Here is a 22729-nt window from a genome sequence, read left to right on the forward strand (position 1 = left end):
CTCCCACAGCCCCGTTTGTCCAAGTTCTCTCTCCCTCTGATCCTGGCACACTCAGGCCCTCAAACTAATGTACCCAAAATACCTCAGTTTGGCAGGTACAAATAATGACTGAGAGTGGAGATAATTATTCAACCTCCCATCCAAGGCAAGATGTTTTTTGGGTATTCACACACCCACTCATATAAGAAAGTGTTACTGAGATCCTATTCTAAGCAGTTTGTGGTGGTTGTTCTTGAGAATGATGGAAAATTGAAATGAAACCCAAAGTTTCACATGTCACATGCCCTTTTAAACCAGAAAGAACTCCTATTAATAACTCTTTCAGCTCCCAAATGGGTATTAATCTCCAATCACACGCATGGTGCTATTGAGTAATTATTCTCCCTCTAATCCTCCCCTTCAACAATAAGCCATAGGCAGAACATTTTGGCCAATAATAAAATAGAATAAAACAACAAAACGTCAACTTAAATGTAGATTTTTTAAGTTGTTCCAGTCACCGCATGGTGTCAGCAGCTCCCGAGGTGCCTGCCTTTGTTCCGGCACAACACCTAGAAGCGGAGATTTATTTTTGAATCTTAAGGGATATCACTGAACACCTGGCTTAAATACCCCTTTTTACTGAAGGGAAAAATGAGACCGAGATGCTATCCTACATTCCCAAGGCTACCAGCAGCTGCTGGAAACCAGTTGCGGGGTGTGTGTGTGTGTGTGTGTGTCTGTGTGTGTGTGTGTCTGTGTGTCTGTGTGTGTGTGTGTCTGTGTCCTCACCCCACCCCACCCCACCCCACTTTCCTGGAGGCTTCGGCCCTGACAGCAGGGATGAGTCTGTTCACTCCCTCTGCAGCTGCAGCCAAATCCCAGAAGTTTCTCGGGATTTGGGAAAATACACCCACTAGGACTCTGTGGAAGGTGAGGTCCCTTCATTACTTCTCAGATAAACCCTTGGTAGAGGGCCATATTTATTCAAATTACTAAGCTAAGCACCAAGCACTGTATTAAAGTGATATTGATGCCTTGAGGAGGGAATGGACTGACCACCGCTGCCTTAGGATATCCTGGGCCCCAGACCTGTTTGCCTTTGTTACTATTAATTAGTAAAAATATTTAAAATGATATCTTATGATTATGTTGGTACAGAGATTACTATAACCCAGTTTGGCTTGAATTAAATGTTTTCGTCTGATTTTAAAGGATTTAAGACATGTTGGTGAGCCCCTTAAAGTGTGGTGGATTAAGGCTGGGTGTCCTGCGCACTGCAGATTAGCACTGATGGGGACGGATCTTGTAGGTTTGTCATTTTCTGATGCCCCAGGCAAAGAAGTGATCCCCCTCCTCCTCCCCACCAGCAAAAGCACGACCGACCGACCACAGGCCGTGGTTACAAGTGCAGGAGGGGAAGGCGCGGCCACACCGCACCTGCCCACCATCTGGGGCTGAAGCCCCGGTGGCCGGGTTTGTCCCACCGCGGATTCGTGGGAAAACTGTTCCCTGCACTCCGGCGCGATGCTGGGTCTCGCTCAGCACCGAGTGGGGAGGAGCACAGGTCCGTCTGTCTCAGAACTCCGGAGCCCTAACTCTGCCTATTTGAAATGGGAAAAGATGATCCAGAAATTTCCAACACATTTCCCGAACCAGCCAGACAGACCTGATCTGCCGTGGTAATCACGCAGTAATAATGGCTCTGTCAGCTGTCCCCTGGAACTGCTTCTGCCACCGCGCGAGTTTCTTCCAGACCAAGCTTTCCTTCAGCAATGCGCACCGCACAGTGCTTTTTGTGAAGACAGAAATCAGTTAGGACTTAACATTTTATTCCCTAAATCTATTCCTACCTTTTTTTTTGCTGTTGAGCGCCATCTAGTGAACACTAGGCTTCATTACATTGAAATGAAGGTCCGCAAAGACCCAGGCCCTGCAGCTCCCGTCAGCCCAGGTGAAGCCTGAGTTGTAGGCAAACCTGGCTGAAATCTGCGCTAGGACGGGACCCAGTCAAAAGAGACGCTGCCCCCTGGCCAACACTTAAGAGTTGAGAAGGAGATGACGAAAGAATAAAGGATGACAAAGAAATGATAAGTAATTATAAGAGGTCAGAAAAGCAGGCAGCACAGCCTCAAGGATATAGGGCAAGTGAAGAGGGGGAGGGGCTAATGAACTGTTGGGACCAGAAAGGAGTTTTGAAAAAGACAGTCTTAGACCATCAGGAACCCATGATTTCCCTAAACCTATGCACTTCTTTTTTTGTTTTGTTTTGTTTTTTGGGGTGGTTTTTTTTTTTTTTTTTTTTTTTTTTTTGGTATTTTTCCGAAGCTAGAAACGGGGAGAGACAGACTCCCGCATGCCCCCGACGGGGATCCACCTGGCACGCCCACCAGGGGGCGATGCTCTGCCCCTCTGGGGCGTCGCTCTGCTGCGACCAGAGCCACTCTAGCGCCTGGGGCAGAGGCCAAGGAGCCATCCCCAGCGCTCGGGCCATCTTTGCTGCGGGAGGGGAAGAGAGAGACAGAGAGGAAGGAGAGGGGGAGGGGTGGAGAAGCAGATGGGCGCTTCTCCTGTGTGCCCTGGCCGGGAATCGAACCCGGGACTTCCGCATGCCAGGCCGATGCTCTACCACTGAGCCAACCGGCCAGGGCTCCTATGCACTTCTTGATGACCAAGACCATAGTCTTTTAAACTGTAACTGTAAACTGCCTCCCAGTGCTCCCTGCAGGCAGGGGACATGCATTTAAATGATTGCTGATCTCATGATGGACAGCTGAGACCCTTTCCTTCCTTGGCAAACAGGGAAGTCACGACAATGATGAAGAAAAGCCAAACGTTGTGAACAGACATACAGGTATTAATCTTGAGTTACACTTACTAGCTACAAAGGGCTTTAATTTTCTCATCTGTGAAACGAGGTCAGCAATATCTGCTTTGGATAATTGTTGTGAATATTAATGAAGACTTGTTTCAAGTGCCAAGCACAGTACCAAACACAAAATGACCTTCCATAAATGTGACTCCTGTTTATACAGTAGCCACCCTGACCCACAGTTTCTCTTTCTGCAGTTTCAGTTACTCACAGTCAACTGTGGTCTGAAAATATTAAGTGGAAAATTTCAGAAATACAAAAATGTGTTGAGTTTTCCTGACCTGTGGTGGCGCAGTGGACAAAGCGTGGACCTGGAACGCTGAGGTTGTCGGTTAGAACCCGGGGCTTGCCTGGTCAGGACACATACAGGAAGCAACTACTGCGAGTTGATATTTCCCGCTCCTTCCCCACTTTCTCTCTCTCTCCTCTCTCAAAAATCAATAAAATCTTTTTTAAAAAAAAACACACTTTTTTTAAAATTTCATGTTTTAAATTCTGCAACTTTCTGAGTAGCATGATAAAAATCTCGAGCCATCCCTCTCCATACCTCCTGGGACATGAATCATCCTTTTGTCCAGGGCACCCACGCTATACATGCCCCCACCCTGTCACTTAGTAGTTGTCCTGATTATCACATTGCTTATTGGAGAGAGGCCACTTCACATCACTTTTATATTAAAACACATTGTTATAATTACTCTATTTTATTATTAGTTATTTTTGTTCATCTATTCTTGTGACTAATTTATGTATTAAACTTTATCATAGGTAAGGATAGTAGGAAAAAACAGTGTCTATAAGGTTCAGTATTATCCATGGTTTCAGGCATCCACTGGGGGTCTTGGAACATAGTCCCCTGGAAAAGTGAGACTACTGTATAAATAATTGTCATTTGCTCCTGGCGAAGGTTCAGTAGCATTATCCTGGGGCCACATCCGGGACAAGGCCTAAAATGGAATGACACTGATGCTGTGACTGCAGGCAGAGTCCACAGGGGAAGCTAAAGACTAAGCCAGGACCCCTGGGTGCTGGATGGGCCTGGACCTCTCCCACCACTTGCTAACAAGCAGCTACTGGCACGGCTGGACTCTCTCAGGCCAAATGCCCTGGGCTGCCTGTATGGGGAAATTGTCATTTGAACTGCAGAAGAGCTATCCAAATGGGTTAAAGACAGAAAATTAAGTGACTTTGTCAGCAAGCAATTACAGTAAGACCAGAGGGTGCCCCTAATTGTTGTAGGTGTTCAGTGGGTGTGGTAGAGGTTCATAGAGAAACCTTTCCATAGTGCCCACCAAAAAAAATTATATATTGAAAGAGGATTTAAGCAAATTCAAGAAGCTATGGAAATTATAGGCTAGTCTATACACCAGTCATGAGGACTTCACCTCCTCAAATCCACACACAACTTGATTATGACATGAAAATATTTTTCTAGAAAATGGCATCAAATTGTTCTCCTTTTAATAGGCTGTTGATCTCACATTTCCTTGTCCTTCCTCTTTCCATGATACAGAGCAGGTTCAGAATGCCACATTTTAGGTTGTTGCCACATAATGTTTACATTATTAATATTAACCAAATCAAAAGCAAAGAGTGGGAAATTTAGGCTAAGCTGTTTTTTGCAAATTCCTGGGGATGCATTAAGGAAGAGGCAGATAGTTGTACGGCCTGCACATGAAGGTGCCCATCATTCCAAGGACAAATGTCCTTGGGATATGACAAAGGAAAAAATGATAACAACACAGGGAAAGCTTTCTTAAGAAATTTCTATGGCTAAACTTCTATTCACTGTAAAGTCACTGTCTTGTCTTTCATGGGCTTCCTCCCCAGAATCAGTTCACATCCAGGTTTTGGTCTTTGCCCAAAGCCCAAAGTTATAGATAACCCTCAAAGAATGATCTGTAAGTAAAACAGCCAACGTACCTACGGAAAATATATTTAAGGTATGAAAATGGAAGCAGTATCAGTTGCTTCACATGCTTATAAACATGGTCTCTTCTGTTACTATTCTAATTGACTACAATTACCTTTATAGACTATGGTCCAACAGCTCCCCCTTGGGGTTCTTTCTCCCCTGAAACTTCTCCCACAGTCCTCAAGCAGATGGGATGGGAGTTAGAGAAGGATTTGAGCACAAACAGGCATGATCTTGACAACACTCAACTTCACTGAGTTTCAGCTGCCTCATCTGCAAATTACCCAATTATTTAAGAAGGTTTCTGAAATGTAAAGTCTTACCTATGGATAAAACAAAAGTCTAAAGCATTTAGTTTGTCTGAAATTCACGGGCTGAAGATTTTGAAGGGCCAAATTGATAATGATGATAAAATGAATCTTCTCTTAATTTCCAGGAAGCGTACACTGCAAACAAAAACTATACTCAGTGATTTCTTTTTATGCTCAGTGATTTTAAGTCTCCTACTTCAAGAATTGATGCTTCTCATCTCTCTCCCTTTCTGACCGTTTGTCCCTATCTGTCCCTCTCTCTGACTCTCTGTATCAATAAAAAATAAATAAATAAATATTTAAAAGCCAGGCCCTGGTTGTGAATCACGTGGATTACCATGGTAAATTTGAGCTGTTTTCCAAACAGTGACAAGGATCCTGTAACATGCCGGCTTTAGGAACTGCAAGGCAGGGAAAACCAGCTTATGTTAGCCAGCCCTGTTGTCTATAAGGGACCCTTGACCTTCAGAGAAATACAACAAGACATAGACTTTTAACAGGTTTGTCTTGCTGGAAAACCAAAAATATTGTATGTTTTCCAGGGCCTCCTCTTGCCCTCTGCTTGGGCTGGTCTCACTCATCTCTCTTGTGCTCACCTCTTTCACCACAAGGGGGCGCTGGAGCGGAACAGTGAAATTCTCACCCCACAAGATGTCCCGCAACGACCCATTTACAGAGCTTCTGTGGTCAGTGAATTTGGCAAAGCAGCTATGTTCTTCTCTTGAAGATTCACAACAGAGATTGGCTTATTAATGACCCTAAGAGGTTTCAAAGTAAAAAGAGAAGGAGATGAGGTTGAAGGAAGAGAGGGAGAAACAGAACAAGAAATAGAAAAACCTGTTATATTTATTTCACCCTATGGGGCAACTGTGTTGGGCTTGCTTGCTGGTTTATGGCTTCAAGACCTTTGCCTGATGGGGGCGTGAGCATGTGGCAGCACCGTGTGTGCATAGCCTGTATGCTGCGCTCAGGGGGATTGCCTATGCACGGGTTGCCTGCCCGTCCCTGTGAGGGGCCATTTTTGCTGTTTGTTTGCCTGAGAGGCGATTTCTCCTGCCTGTGTGCTTGTCCGCCATTGTGAGATTTTATTAAACAAATGACTCAACCCTTTCCGGCTCCGCAGTTTTTCTACCATCTGCTGAAATCCAATGTGGACCTGCCAGGCCTCGACCACTGGCATTAAAACCCTGCATTGAAGGGGAAAAAATTTAATTTTAGCCGCCTGGTTGGGTAGCTCCGTTGGTTAGAGTATCGTCCCAACACACCAAGGTTGTGGGTTCAATCCCTGGTCAGAGCACATGCGGAAAGTGACCAATGAGCACACAACTAGATGGGGCAACAAATGAATGCTTCTCTCTCTCTTTCTCTCTCACTCACCCTCCCTTTTTTCCTTCCTCTCTCTGTCTCTCTAAAACCAATCAATAAAAAATTTTTTTTTAAAAAAACAAAGTACATTTTGAAAAAAATTAATTTAGCTACCAAACCTCTTTAGTATAAAACTTAGTAAATCCTGCTAAATTCAAGTTCTGCAAATGATCTCACTTAGACAATACTGAACCAGATGATCCCTGAAATGACCCTAATTTTGAAAATTCTATTTACATAGCTTCTACTGATCATTTCTCTCCCTCGCCAAAAATCCACCATAGCTCCCACCTGCCTGTAAAGTCCCGATTCCATAGCACAGCATTCGAGACCGACCAGACTTTGGCTCTAACTTTCCAGTCTTAGTTCCCTTCTCTCCATCCTTGAGACTGCTTCTTCCAAACGGGGCTTCCCCTGCACCCTCTTCATATTCCCGTTGCTTTCTCTCCTCTGTGCCTCTGCCCATGCTGGCTACAGCTGGAATGCCTTTGCAAACTGTGCACATACAAATGCAACCCACTTTACTCAGGTCAGGCGATCTTCTCCAATTTATATTTAGAGCTCATACTTGGGGCTCCTATACTAGACAAGGTGCTCGGCTTCTTGTACAGAAGTAGTCTGTTCCTTCCCTAGGCTGCTTAGAAGAACGGCCTTGTACACAGTCGCCTGTTCCCTAGTTCCTTCCTTGCACATAGCATGTTTTTATTAAAAGTATCATCTGAAGAATATATAGCTGATGGGATCCAACAGGAATGGTCTCAGGGCCAGCGGCCAATTCTGGTCCTGCCATCAGCATGTGGGGACTCGGGCCATTTGCTCCTCTGCCCGAGAGCTGTGGGCTCAGCTTTATAAAGACAGAGGAAGCCTGGCAGGAGCCACAGGCCTTCCAGAACCAAATATCCTGAGAGTCTCTTGATTTATAATCCACTTAACAAAGACTTTGAGACAATTCACAGAATTAAAAATAGAGTGAAAGAGAACAATTAATGACAAAAAAAGGAACAGACTAGAAGTCTATTTGTATTTTAACAGAGGAAAACTAATTAATCCGAAGGAAAGAATCTCTAACATTAGGGCCTTAGGGATACGTAAGGGACAAAGAGAAAAGATCGTTTTTAAATTAGAAAATTATCCTGAGTGAATTATCAAAGTTGTCCACATAAATGACTACTACTTTATAAGGTACATCTGATCTTAAATATATATTGTATTTTTATAGCTCATCTCTGCAAAATTACTTACTTTAAAAAATAACTATCAAAAAACCAGTTCTTTAATGCAGTTGTTATGAAAATGTGCTCTCCAGATAGGACGTACTGGCATCACTTGGGGCCTTCTCAGAAATACAAACCTCAGTCCTCATTACAAACTTCTTGCATCAGAAACTCTGAAGGAGGGGCCAGGAATCTGCATTCTAACAAGGCCTCTGGGAGATGCTGATACACAACAAAGTTTCTGCATAATTGTATTTGGAGCTAAATATGTTATCACCTGTGTCTATAAACTCACTTGACAAAGATACAGAAATGTGTGATTCTCTTTTCACTCCTTTCTGTTATCACTACTGTGCAACCCACTTCAAAATGGAGAAATAGCACATATATTTGGTCTAATGCCTTTGGCTTTTGCCATTGTCACTGCTCAGGCCTCCACGCTGTCATTAATACCTGCCCCATCTCTTACAGCTGATCAAGCAGATCCCTGCAAATTCCTGGCCTGCGGCGACTTGGCCCAGTGTGTGAAGAATGAGTGGACCAAGGAAGCTGAGTGTCGCTGCAGACCGAGGTCTGAGAGCCAGGGGCACCTGGACCACCAGGAGGACCTGGGCCTCTGTGCCCCTGGAGGGGAATGTGAGGTCACCCAGGGAAAGGGAGCTCCATGCAGGTAGGTCAAACACACGAACTTGATAGACCCCAGAATTTATTTGTAATTCTGAGGAACCTATCGTTAGTTAGAGTGAATTCATGTGGTCCTTTAAACCCATGATTTCCAAACTTCAGTGCGCGTCAGACTGTCCTGGAGGAGGACTTGTTAGAACACCCACGACTGGGCTTTCTGTGCTATTTCCCTGAGACCAGCAGGGAAGAAAAGAGAACCTGTGTCCGCTCTAAGAAAGAGTGTCACATGGTCCACTACTTTAATTGCTGTGTGAGTGGGTGTCTGTATGTTTCTGTAATACTTGGCTTTTTCTCTATTTGCGAATACAATAGCTTTCATCATAAGAAAACTGTAAAATATAGAAAATTGTGAGATAAAAAATAAGTCACATGAACTCCTATAATTTTTTGATGAACATGTTTATGTAGAATGTTCATATAGAATCTTCTAAAGCAATCAGCCTGGCTTCTTGTTTTGTAGTCAACTTTTTATATAGACCATTCCTCCATGTAAGTAGATATTTTCTGTAGCATCTCTCTTCTTTTTTTTTTTTTTTTTTTTGAGACAGAGAGACTGAAAGGAGGGGGAGGAGAGAGACAAGAAGCATCAACCTGTAGTTGCTTCACTTTAGTTGTTTTATTGATTGCTTCTCATATGTGCCTTGATGGGGTTGGCGGGGGCAGTGGATCAAGACCAGCCATTGACCCCTTGATCAAGCCAGCAACCTTGGGCTCATATTGATGAGCCCATGCTCAAGTTGGAGACCTACACTCAAGCTGATGAGCCCATGCTCTAGCCAGCAACTTCGGGGTTTCAAACTGGGGCCCTCAGCATCCTGGGCCGATGCTCAACCCACTACACCACCACCAGTCAGGCTGTAGCATCCTTTTAATGATTACACAGTAGTGATTTAATGATTAAACATTCTATATATGTGCTATGATATGTTTAATCAATCCTTCATTTCTATTTTTTTAAGGTAAGAGGAAGGGAGATAGTGAGACTCCCACATGCACCCTGACCAGGATCCACCCAGCAACCCTGTATGGGGCCAACGCTTGAATACCAAGCTATTTTTAGCACCTGAGGCTGACACAGACCAACCAAGCCATCCTTAGGGCCCAGGGCTGATGTTCAAACAAATTAAGCCACTGGCTGCAGGAGGGGAAGAGGGAGAGAAGGGGGACAGAGAGGGGAAGAGTGGCAGATAGTCGCTTCTCTTGTTTGCACTGACCAGGAATCGAAGCTGGGACATCCATATGCCAGGCCAATGATCTATCCACTGAGCCACCAACCAGGGCCCAATCCTTCATTTTTGACCAAAAGGTTAGAAGAAACTCTTTAAGCTCAGTTGATTAGAGCATAATCTTAGTAAGCCAAAGTTGTGGGTTTGATCCCATCAGGGCACATACAAGAATCAACCAATGAATGCATAAAAAAGTGGACCAACAAATCACTGTTTTTCTCTCCCCCTACCCCTTCTCTCTCTCTAAAAATCAATCAGTAAATAAATTTTTAATGTAAAAATACAGTTTCACCCAAGTTCAAATTCAAACTCTACCCCTAATAAACTTGAGCAATATTTCCTCTGCTTTAAGCCTCAAATATTTCATCTTTATAATAGGGATAATAGAACAAATGCATGACTTTAGGTAAGAAATAAATTAGATGTACCTCACTGTAAACTCTCAGCTGCTAGCATTATTGGAGCTGTTTGATAATTATCAACAAGGCAGCCTTGTAAGGAAAACTGAGATTCCCTGCTTGGTTCGTAAACCTCAACTCTGAAGCAAATCAGCTGAGGACACTAAGTGCTATAACTTTGAAAACAGCATTCTCTGAAGAATTATAAACGTAGATGCATTTCTGTTATTCTACCTGAGAGTGAAAAAAGATAGGAAACCCATATTGAGGGCAAGTGCCTTACTGAGATGGGTCCGTTGCCACGCATCAAGCATTTTTAGTCAGTTCAGTTCTGTCACTCTATGGCCAAATCAGTCATTCAGTGTATTTTCACCTTCATTTTCCGTCGATTCTTTTTCTGCATTCAGTGTTGATGAATACACTCCACACATTTTTCAGTTCCATCCATTTTAGATGTTTTATATATAGATTCAGTGGTACTAAGAACTTGCTTGGCAAAACTCCCCTAAGAATAAACAACATTTTCATTTTTTCAAAGGTCCTTTCTTTGACTTCGTGAATTTTACTTTTATTCATCACAATTATCATGCATACATGGAAGATGCAAATCTAGATCTACGAGGATAAATTATTTATGAATTTTCCTCTTCAGCTCTAAAAATTTTCACTTTGTCTTTTAATAGGCCTAAATGTGTTCTTTGTGACATTATTTATAATAATGAAAATCGTTTCCAAATGTAGGGGGCACATTCAGTAAGTGATGGTACAAAGTGACACTTAAGAAGAGGTCTTAATAACAAGTAATTGTCTTAACTACACCAAGGTCAGAGGTTTCCACACTTGCTACACCTCCGATGGGGACTCCATTTTACCTCCAGTAGCTGTTCCTCACTCTTTCGAGCCTTTTCATCACTGGGTTAGAGGGGAGAAGGCAAGGGGACTGGGGGTTGGAGTTTAATGTAGTCCAATCCGGTTTTTAAAACTTCATTTGGTTAACAGTTTAAGCAATCACTTTCGGCACCTGTTTTCCTGAACTATGTAGTCAGGCTCAAAGATCCTCTCCCGCGCCCTTCCTCTCTTCTCCAGGGTGGTGGCTGCATGCACTGGGGGAGGGGCTCTCCTTGTCTCCGCAAGTCCTTCAAAAAGTCTCCATTCCAGAGCATAGGCCTGGCGTGCGGGGGACCCAGGTTCGATTCCCGGCCAGGGCACATAGGAGAAGCGCCCATCTGCTTCTCTACCCCCCCCCCCTTCCTCTCTGTCTCTCTCTTCCCCTCCCGCAGCCAAGGCTCCATTGGAGCAAAGATGGCCCGGGAGCGTTGCCCCTGGTGGGCGTGCCGGGTGGATCCCGGTCGAGCGCATGCGGGAGTCTGTCTGACTGTCTCTCCCCGTTTCCAGCTTCAGAAAAATACAAAAAAAAAAAAAAAAAAGAGTCTCCATTCCCCTACTCTCCTTCCGTGTTATCTTTTAGTTCCGGCTCTGGCATCTGCACGTGTCCTGGTAGTCTCAAAGCCTCCAAATCATCCAACCAGGACAAGCTGAACCGAGAATACTGCCTTAGCTTGGTCGGAGGAACAAGGAAGTTGTTACTCGACCTCCGGGAACTATACAGAACTATACATCTCCATTCTCTCTCCTGTCTTCTCGCCGAGTATTGGGACCAAGAGTAGATTTTCCCTCCTTCCTATGGTCATGTCCACCAAGGGGGGAAGGGGTTCCCCCCTTTCCTTGAAGTTAAAATGTGCAGGATATTGGGAGATAGAAAAGTTTACTGATAATGGGACATATGTCAGAAAGTATCCCCCAATATTATATCCATGATATAACATAAAGAGGAAAAAAGCAAGGTGCAAAATGTGTAAATACTGTCATCAGTAATTATGTAATACGTATATAGAGAAATCTGGAATGATGTACTTAAAATTTTTTTTTAAATTTTATTTTGAAAATGCATGAACAGCCAGACCTGTGGTGGTGCAGTGGATAAAGCCTTGACTTGGAATGCTGAGGTCGCTGGTTCAAAACCATGGACCTCATCAGTAATTATGTAATACGTATATAGAGAAATCTGGAATGATGTACTTAAATTTTTTTTTAATTTTATTTTGAAATTGCATGAACAGCCTGACCTGTGGTGGTGCAGTGGATAAAGCCTTGACTTGGAATGCTGAGGTCGCTGGTTCAAAACCATGGGCTTTTCTGGTCAAGGCACATATAGGAAGCAACTGCTATGAGCTGATGCTTCCCACTTCTTTCCCGTCTTTCTCTCTCTCTCTCTCTCCTCTTCTCTCCCATCTAAAAACCAATAAATAAAATTTAAAAAAAAGAAATTGCATGAATAAAATGCTATTAGAGTTGCTTTTCAATAACCACAACTCAGAACTTTACTTGAAAAATAACTCCACTTCTGCAAGATGAACTTACTCATCTTTGGCATGAGTTTTATTCAGTCCTCCTGAGACCACTGCAGTAAGCCAACTGGAAGGCAAAACCCAGGAGAGATGCAGAAAGCATAGTCTCTCCAACTGTAACAAAAGCACTAGCAAAATATGCTATCCATTTTCACTTGTCATAATAATGTTAAAACAAAATAGTAGGAAGTTATAGTTGCTGTCAGTATCGATAAGCTCAAGAAAAAGAATATCATGCTTTTGCTGTCTTTTGTAGGTCATCACATTGCTCTAACAACCAAGCACATAAAACTGGTGTTAAAAAGTTCCAGCTCCAGCAAAATAACAAGGTAAACTCATATTTTTAAATGTTGCCTGGCCTGCCTGACCAGGCGGTGGTGCAGTGGATAGAGTGTCAGACTGGGACACAACGCGGAGGACTCAGGTTTGAAACTCCGAAGTTGCTGGCTTGAGCAAGGGCTCACCAGCTTGAGCAAGGAGTCACTGGCTTGACTGCGGGATTACAGACATGACCTCACGATCGCTGGCTTGAAGCCCAAGGTCGCTGGCTGGAGCAGGGGATCACTCGCTCTGCTGTGGCCCCCAGGTCAAGGCACATATAAAAAAGTAATCAATGAACAAGCAATCAACGAACAACTAAGATGCCGCAATGAAGAATTGATGCTTCTCATCTCTCTCCCTTCCTGTCTCTCTTCCTATCTGTCCCTCTTTCTGATTCGCTCTATCTCTGTCAAAAAATAAATAAATGTTGCCTGACCTGTGGTGGCACAGTGGATAAAGCGTCAACCTAGAATGCTAAGGTCACTGGTTCGAAACCCTGGGTTTGCCTGCAAGGCACATATGAAAGTTGATGCTCCCTGCTCTTCCCCCTTCTTTCTCTCTCTCTCTCTCTCTCTTTCTCTCTCTCTCCCTCTCCCTCCAACCTCTCTAAAATGAATAAAATCCAAAAGAAAAAAAAATGTTTTAAATATTGATTTTAATTACTAAATTTTGAAGGAAATTTAAAACATTTCTGGGCCTGACTCTTATTTTAAATAGAGGTAAATAAAAGCACTTTGCCAGGCCTTTTAATTTAGTATTTTAAGGAGAGAAAAGGCATTTATTGGTATAAGAAGGGTAGAAACAGAAGATTTGCATTAACTAAAATGTGTAGACAAAACAATAAAATAATAATCCAAGTATTTTATAATATTCCTAACCTTTTCTTATAAAAATATACATGTGATTTATCAATGCATTTAAACATAGTTGAAATTTTCAGTGATAATTTATATTCCTGGAACTGAACCATTTTATGTCTATTTTTTTTTCTTTTTCTTTTTCTTTCCTTTTGTATTTTTCTGAAATGAGAAGCTGGGAGACGGAGAGACAGAGTCCTGCATGCACCCAACCAGGATCCACCCTGTTAGCTCACTAGGGGGCGACGCTCTGCCCATCTGGGGCATTGCTCCATCACAACCAGAGCCATTCTAGCACCTGAGGCAGAGGCCACAGAGCCATCCCCAGCACCCGGGCCAACTTTGCTCCAATGGAGCCTTGGCTGTGGGAGGAGAAAACAGAGAGAGAAAGAAAAGTGGAGAAGCAGATGGGCGCTTCTACTGTGTGCCCTGACCCAAAATTGAACCCGGGACATCTACACACCAGCTGACACTCTACCACTGAGCCAACTGGCCAAGGCTTATGTATATTCTTGTAAAATACCTTCTTTTGATTTCAAATGATCAGCTAAAGCAAAAAATATGTAGAAAAATGTAGAAGACATGATTTGTGAACAATGAGCAAATTCAAAAATTCCTGAAAGTTCATCCTCAGATAAATGTTCCTTTCAGTGTCCTTGATTCCTCTTTTAAATTACTCATCAACTTATTTTACTAAAAAAAATTTATTTTACAAAGAAAAACAATTTATCTATTACCAGGTTAAATATAGCCTACATTGAGTTTTCAAAATGACTTTTGGGAGAATATTTTGGATAATTTGTAGCCTGAAATTACCTAATTTCAAAGATTATGCTTAGTCTTTGATGGCAAAAGTGAGTGAGCACCAACCAGTGTCTACTCTACCTGAGACCTATAGTGTTAGATGGAAACACATCAAAGCTTGCACTTGAAACAGTTATAATAGTCAATTGACATCTGACCAGGTGGTGGTGCAGTGGATAGAGCATTGGGTTGGGGTGCAGAGGACCCAGGTTCGAGACCCCGAGGTTGCCAGCTTGAGCGTGGGCTCAACTGGTTTGAGCAAAGCTCACCAACTTGGTCCCAAGGTCGCTGGCTCGAGCAAGGGGTTACTCGGTCTGCTGAAGGCCCGTGGTCAAGGCACATATGAGAAAGCAATCAATGAACAACTAAGGTGTAGCAACGAAAAACTGATGATTGATGCTTCTCATTTCTCTCTGTTCCTTTCTGTCCCTATCTATTCCTCTCTCTCTCTCTCTCTCTGTCTCTGTAAAAAAAAAAAAAAAAAAAAAAAAAAAAAAGTCAATTGACGATCAAGGAGCATACTGAGGCAATCACACCAAATGCCTATCATATTATCATATGTCCAAGTACACACTGGGAATATGTGAGCCATTCTAACTTCCTGAAATAAAGTTGGAAAGCCAGGAAAAGTTCAGACTTGAGCCATAAAATGACAATGGGACAAAGGATCTGATATTAACAAAATGGCCAGGATGATGCAAGCACCAACTAAATCCTGAAGTACAAGGTAGAATTAAGACACAATTCAAATGAAGAAGCAACATGAAATAGTAATGTCTGCTATGGTGAGAAAGGTACATGGGGACTTTAATTCACAAACTACTAGCTACCCTTGCTTCAAAAGATAGTTCAGCCTGCAACCTGAAATAGGTTTTAGAAGAGATAAAATATATTGCTGGTAGGTTAAAAAGTTAGGAGTATTTTGGCGGGCATCTTCAACCTTTCAAGAAAGTTATCCCACATGGCAAGCACATGATCACACCCATCAGCAGAGGTCATTTTGTAATGAATCATTGATTTGACCCTGGATGGCATTTTTTAAGCTTTTCAAATTCTTTCTCTTCCAGGTAACCAGGAAAAGAAATTCTGAATTACTGACTGCAGGATATGAAGAATTTAACCATCAAGTTCGGGAAGGAAATTAAAAACTGAAAATGTGCATATTATCACTTAATCTATCTCCAGAGAGATGGCTTGCTTTCTCAAAGAAAAATTGTATGCACTCAGTCAAAATTCTAAAAACACAGGCAGGCAGAGTCACTGGTCATCAGAAGCCAGGCACATAGTCAACACTGGGAACCAGCGCACACCATGTTGCAATAGAGAACAATGCACTTGATGACCGGCACATTCTGAAGAAAAAGATTTATCAAAACCCAAGACAGAATCAGTGAAACATTTTGGCTATTCCTGGGTGATAGTGGAGGAAATGGTAAACAAGGTTTGCTTCCAGCTGCCCTTAAATATTGCTCACAGGTCATTTATATATGCAACTCATTGTTTATTTTGGGCAGGATAGGGGAAAACAATATATCCAGAAGCAAAGCTCTTCACATGTTAGCATGTACCTAAAAGGAGATGCAGGTCCCTAAATGCATGGATGTATAAAGTATGTAAACACTGTTGAGGGTATATATGCTCCACACTTCAGTGTCTGTAACACACACTCAACACACCTTCAGTTCTTAGGCACATTAGTTTTATAAGAAATTGCTGCTTACATGGTAGATTGTTTTGTTGCCAATAGTTTCTGGTTTCTTTCATTAGAAGAAAAAGTAACCATAGAAAATCTTTTCTCATTACTGCAGAAAGCTATTTTAAAAGAACATACTATACTGGATGGGCTTGGGGAGGGGGAAGTGAGATTGTATTTTGTGACATAACCAATCCCAGTTTCTACCACAGATGAACTGTATCTCCCTGTAATCTAGTAACTCCATCACACTAACTCCGGTGTGTGCTGAGGTAGATGGGCATCAAGGTAATCCAGTTCAGCCAGATTTTAATGTGTCGTTTAATGGCAAGTGAACTCCTCTGTATCTATCTGAAATGTTCCACTATCAGATACATTTACAGTTTTAATTTCAATAAAACATAAGCACTATATAGTCATCAATTTATAACAAAATGTGTCTGTGCTTTAGTACATATTCCCTGGATTTCCTTTATGGATTATAATGAAGGATTTCCAGCATGACTTTTTTTTTTTTTTTAAGCAAGAGAAAGAGAGAGAGACACACACACAGCCAGGGATAGACAGACAGAAAGGGATACAAGAAGCATCCATTCTTTGTTGTGGCACCTTAGTTGTTCATTGATTGCTTTCTCATAAATGCTTTGACCAGGTGAGCCCTTACTCAAGCCAGTGACCCCTTGCTCAAGCCAGTGACCGTGCTCAAGCCAGTGACCCCTTACTCAAGCCAGTGACCCCTTGCTCAAGCCAGTGACCCTTTGCTCAAGCTTGCAAGTCCATGCTCAAGCTGGGTGAGCCCACGCTCAAGCCCATGACCTTGGGAATTCAAACCTGGGTCCTCAGCATCCCAGGCCTATGCTCTATCCACTGCACCACCACCTGGTCAGACTCAAGCATGATTTTAATGCTGCCAAAAGATAGCCAAATAGTAAATGTTGACAGCAACATTTTAGCAGTAAACTTCAAAAATTAAGACAAAACAAAATGTCTCCTAACAAAAGAGACAATCCCTGGGGAAATTATATTTGCCCCTGGTTACAAATCCTTGAAAACTCACTCCTATTGGTCACGCAAATGCATCAATTTCATCCCTATTCCCACCCCAATTCTCCTTTCATGCAGGAGCTATGAAATCTGATGACCTTAAATTGTGAAATGGCAATAAAGTGCCACAAAGCAAACAGTGGCGCCAGGAATGCACCTGCTCATTGCCATGCCCCTGGAACTTGCCAGAGGAAAACGTTTGTTGGAAGTATGATAGGTCGACCAAAAGCTCATGAACAAAACTTCACCTAAAGGGAAAATGGAAACCTAACCCTCTCGCCTCCCAGAATGTGCTTCCCACTCTCTACATAAAAGAGAAATAGGCAGTCACTCCATTTTCAGAAAGGTAGGCCCCTCTTGAAGGAACTGCCTCTCACTCTTTGGGTCACCCACTTTTTCGACTGGTCTTTTCAAACCAGCCAGAGAACTGCTGTGATTAGTCAGCCCCGGTCTCCTCGTACTCAGAAGACCCACCTGATCACAGTAGGTTCCAGATGGGGGGGAACGAAGTAATCTAGGTAGACCAGCTGTACTCAAAGGACTCCTCTTTGGTCCCCCCGTCTTCACACCCTGTGCCGTCTCACAGATGGGTACGGGCCTGGAGAAAGGCGGCCGAGATTTCGTTTTTCTCTAATCTAGGCAAATGAGTAGCTGTGGCTCACACACCTGCTTGTTCCCAAGAGTGAAAATCCATAGGCGTCTGGGGTCAAAACTTAAGGACATTTCAATTACCCGAGTTCCTTGCCTCTTCCTGCAGCCACCCGGCTCTGGGTTTCCAGCTCTGGTGGGCGGACAAAGCTTCAGAATCCCAGACTTCTCGAGCTTACGCCATGGGAGACATGGACAGGAAGCGCAACATTTACAACTGTTTAAGATTTATAAAACCCTGTAACTATTAAAAGCACTAGATAAAAAGAAAGTTCTATATAGAAAGCATTTATTATTTTTATTTCCAGTACAAGCAGTATTTTAGGACAGTATTAGATACACATTTTTAAGAAAAATGAGAAAAAATTAGGTAACAGTTACAATTAGATAAATTTTCAAAAGTGAAAAGAAAATGGCCAATAAATAAACTATTCAAGGTTTGAAGGTGAGATTCTGCATAGGTACAAATTAGGATTAAGGATTCTCTTTTTGATGTGTATTTTTCCGGTTATCTTTTGACAAACTTCTTGAAAAGGATGCCAACTACAAGTATGACAAGTTCACATATTAGGTCAGTGACGGGGAGGAAGAATATATTGATTTGAACTGAACTTCCGTGTGCTGACAGATCTGGCCCTGGTTCCGTCGGGCGTGGCTGAGGGGCTCTCCACACAGCAGGTCTGCTCAGTGCTGGCTTCCCAGGGGCAGTGCCATTTCTAGATGCTAAGAATTCAGACACCAGGTCTATCTTGATCCAAGTTTTAATAACCACAGGTTCTGCTCTTATATACACTTTGTTCTAAAAATTAGCAAAGATCTAGGTAGGGGTGCTTTGTCATCTCAAATGTACCGATGTTTTTCAACCTGGGGTGCAGCTGCCAGAGGCAAACCTCCCTCCCCTTTCTTCCCCCTCCATCACTGCTCCCTTCAACTGGTTATTTTCACTTGTAGATATCCTCTCTCCTCTGTTAAGTTTATCTTCTGTGATGAATGAAACCTCTCAATACTTCTTAGTGCTGGCAATGGCAGAGAAACTGTCTCACCTCTGAGGCTGTGCGGTGACAGAGGAGCATCCTTCTGTAAATCCGCAGGGCTTACTCAGAAACTTTGCTCATTGAGATTGTTTTTCTTCTCCACATTTGGAGCAAAGGCATTAGTATCTCTTATGTGGTCTAGGACTAAATTACCTGACCTCTGTATCTCTGCCACATCTTCTGTAAAAGAAGGTAGGCTGACCTCTAACATCTTATTAGCTGATTCATTCAATAAATACTTATTCTACTGAGCCAAGTACTTTTAAGTTACTTCAGGTGACGAAACCAAAGATTTATACATTTGGATGCCCTTAACCACAGTTAAGAATCTGTAAATAAAAATATCTTTTAAAAATCCAATTAATGAAGCTCTATAAACAAATCTTCATTATTATTCTTGCCTGTTTCTGTTCTCTAAGCTTCTGAAAATACCACCTCATTTCCACTTTAGATTGTCTCTTGTTGGTTGCTTGCAAAACAAAAGGATTCACTACCTTCCTGGATAGAATGACCTATAAACAGTATAGAAAGCAGAGCTCCAGTCACACGTGAATGTCTTTTGTGTGGGCTTGTGCTCCTGCATGCATTATTTCTTCCTCACATAATTCTTTCAGAAGGTGCCACCCACTCAACTTCACAACTATTGGACATACGTGTATTAGAAACACGTTCTTGCAGTGTGCACCCAAGGCTCATAATACATATCTCAGGCATGTTAGTGGAATTAGGAATCTTTATTATATGCGGCTTAAGTGTCTGTCGCTGATAGCTTATTGGTTTCTTGCGTAACTGTACTAGCCAATGGGGTGAAGTTGCCACGGCAATCAAATAGTCCCGCCTTCTGGCATGCCACCTCACAAATTGAGGTTAAAGATTAGAGCAATTATTATGCTGTTAAGAAATCTTAACACCAGAAGGGGTCTTTGCAATGGTACAAGACTAGAGGTTCTCCAATTGAAAAATAATGTCATAATAGCTAAGTCTTTGGCTCCTCTAAAGGTGAAATACATGTCATTCCAAGAATTGATTTGGCTCCATCTCAAACAGGGTTACCGTTTCAATTGAGACGTAGACAATTTCCTGTAAAACTTGCCTTTGCTATGACCATCAATAAGTCTCAGGGCCAAATGCTTAAGCGTGTTGGCATTTTTTTACCTGAGCCTGCATTTGGACACGGTCAACTTTATGTTGCCTGTTCAAGAGTTTGTGAAAGAACGGATGTAAAATTAAAAATAATTGATGGGCCTGACCTGTGGTGGCGCAGTGGATAAAGCATCGACCTGGAAATGCTGAGGTCACCGGTTCGAAACCCTGGGCTTGCCTGGTCAAGGCACATGTGGGAGTTGATGCTTCCAGCTCCTCCCCCTCCCTTCTCTCTCTGTCTCTCCTCCCTCTCTCACTGTCTCTCCCTCTCCTCTCTAAAATGAATAAATAAAAAAAATAAAATAAAAATAATTGATGGCCCTCTGCAAGGCGAGCTTAAAAATGATAGAAAGATCTACACAAGAAATGTTGTTAAAAATAAATAAAATAAAATATAAAAAAAAAAATAAAAAATAAAAAATAAATTAAAAAAAAAAAAAAAAAAAGAAATGTTGTGTACAAAGAGATCTTTGACATGTGAATTAACATTTTATTTAAATCACCTTTATTTATTGAGCTAGCGGTGGCTCTTAAGAAATGTACCGCCAGTGGTTTCCTTCATTGCACTCTACTTTAAGCAATTAAGCAAGTAGAAGGGGTTAACCCCGTGGAGCAGTAAGCAAAGGGTCGTCCTCGCTGCCTGCCCTGGGTAATTCAGTTTGAATTAGCAGACACCTTTGCACAAATCATTTTAATTACAATTTATAATATCTAGAACAGCAGTCATTTCATATGACCGCCGGGCTTTCTAGTTACATTATAATTGCACTGAATGTGAAAATACTTTGTTCTCATTTTTAATATTTTATGAATGTCTACCTTTGCAAAGCATCCACTCACTAAGGAAGGAACTTGTACTAAGACAAGCATTAAGAGAAAATTAGTTCTTAATATACAGCAGTGGTTTTCAAGAAGTTTTAAAACATGCAATACCTATTTACCATATTTCCCCATGTATAAGACGCTCCCATGTATAAGATGCACCTTAATCTTGGAGCCCAAAATTTGAAAAAAATTATTACATAAAGTTACTGAACTCAAGTATGATTCATCATAAACATACAACTCAACAAGCACAAAAAAGCGGGAAATGCAAGTAAAAAAAAAAATCTACAACCACTGTATAAGATGCACTCAGTTTTAGAACCCAAATTTTTTGAAGAAGGGTGTGTCTTATACATGGGGAAATACAGTAGTCAGAGGCACTAAATAAATCTTTTCCCTAAGATTGTCAAATAAAAAAATGACAACAGCCAATACAACAATAGCCGTCCAGTGTGAATGAATCAAAATTACACTTTTTTTTGGTCAGATCAGCAAAGAATAGTTTTTGGTGTGTCACAGTAGTTAGTTTATGTGTGCCATGAAATGAAAAAGGTTGAAAATCACTGATATACAGAATGCTGGTTTAAACTTCTAATTTTGAGTCTCAAAAATATTAAAATATGAATTTACTTTGGCTTCCTACAGTTTTCACCTCGCGCCGTGGCTTTCATTGTGAACACTGCAAAGCAGCTGCATCAACATCTTCTAGGACACAATTTCTGTTCTTTCCCGTAAAGCATGATGAGGTTCCAAATTTCTCCAGCAAAGGGGTTTCTGTGTGCATGTGCATATCTTGTATGTAGGTTACTACTCTAAGTCTATCTGAATTAGGGCAGCTCTCCAGGCAGCCAGTTAACTCAGGAGACTACTTTAAATAGATAAGTTCTAGGACAGCTGTGTGACATAATTAGCAACAAAAATGGCTTAAGATTTACTACGATTAACTGCCTATGAAAGTAAAAGACTTTGCCTGACCGGGGGGGGGGGGGGGGGGGCACAGTGGAGAGTGTCAGTATGGACACTAAGGACCCAGGTTCGAAACCCTGAGGTCGCCAGCTTGAGCATGGGCTCATCCGGCTTGAGTGCGGGGTCGCTGGCCTAGCGTGGGATCATAGGCAGAGCCCCATGGTTGCTGGCTTGAGCCCAATGTCACTGGCTTGAGCCCAAGTTCACTGGCCTGAGCAAGAGGTCACTGGCTCAGCTGTAGCCCCCTGGTCAAGGCACATATGAGAAAGCAATCAATGAACAACTAAGGTGCTGCAACTATGATTTGATGCTTCTCATTTCTCTCCTTTCCTGACTGTCCTTGTCTATCTCTATCTCTTGCTAAATAAAAATTAAGAAAAAATAAAGACTTGGAATAGTGCTTTACTGTGATATATTTCCTAGAAATTCTTCAAAATGTTAGGCCCTGTCATGATAATTTTATGGTTGATTAGTTTTCTATCAAGTGCCTAAAATGCATGTAGGAGATACATACACTGTTTCTTGCAGAACAGTCATTAAAAATATATTTGGTTACTATCTGACTGCTGGTAGCACAGTAGACAGAATGTTGACCTGGACTGCTGAGGTCCCAGGTTTGAAACCCTAAGGTCACCAGCTTGAGCGCAGGGTTGCTGGCTTGAGCATGGGATCATTGACATGATTCCACAGTCCCTTGGCTTGAAGCACCAAGACTGCTGGGTTGAAGCCCAAGGTCGCTGGCTTGTGCGAGGGGGTCATTGACGCAGCTGAAGCCCTTGGTCAAGGTATGTATGAGAAGCAATCAATGAACAACTGAAGTGATGCAACTACTAGTTGCTTCTCACCTCTCACTTCCTATCTCTCTCTCTCTCTCTCTCTCTCTCTCACACACACACATACACACACACACACACATACAAACATATATATATGTATTTCATTACTAAATTTTCTTCAAGGACTTTACTTGTTACTAGTTAAGAAACTATTCTATACAAATAAAAACACCAATTAAAGGCGAG

The 22729-nt window shown here is 42.2% G+C and overlaps 1 protein-coding gene across 2 annotated transcripts in view; it reads left to right on the forward strand.

Moving 5' to 3' along the window:
* Positions 1-16502, forward strand: part of IMPG1 (interphotoreceptor matrix proteoglycan 1) — a 133082-nt gene extending 116580 nt beyond the window's left edge. Inside the window, exons 15-17 of one of the 2 annotated variants that reach the window (XM_066358983.1) lie at positions 8128-8326; positions 12629-12701; positions 15422-16502. In XM_066358983.1, coding sequence (XP_066215080.1) covers positions 8128-8326; positions 12629-12701; positions 15422-15499 — 350 coding nt within the window. In that variant the 3' untranslated portion in view covers positions 15500-16502. The remainder of the gene's footprint in view (positions 1-8127; positions 8327-12628; positions 12702-15421) is intronic. The other variant, XM_066358984.1, reaches the window with a different exon arrangement.
* Positions 16503-22729: the final 6227 nt, after the last annotated feature.

This window comes from Saccopteryx leptura, chromosome 1 (genome assembly GCF_036850995.1).
Source record: "Saccopteryx leptura isolate mSacLep1 chromosome 1, mSacLep1_pri_phased_curated, whole genome shotgun sequence".
In the NCBI taxonomy this organism is placed as follows: domain Eukaryota; kingdom Metazoa; phylum Chordata; class Mammalia; order Chiroptera; family Emballonuridae; genus Saccopteryx; species Saccopteryx leptura.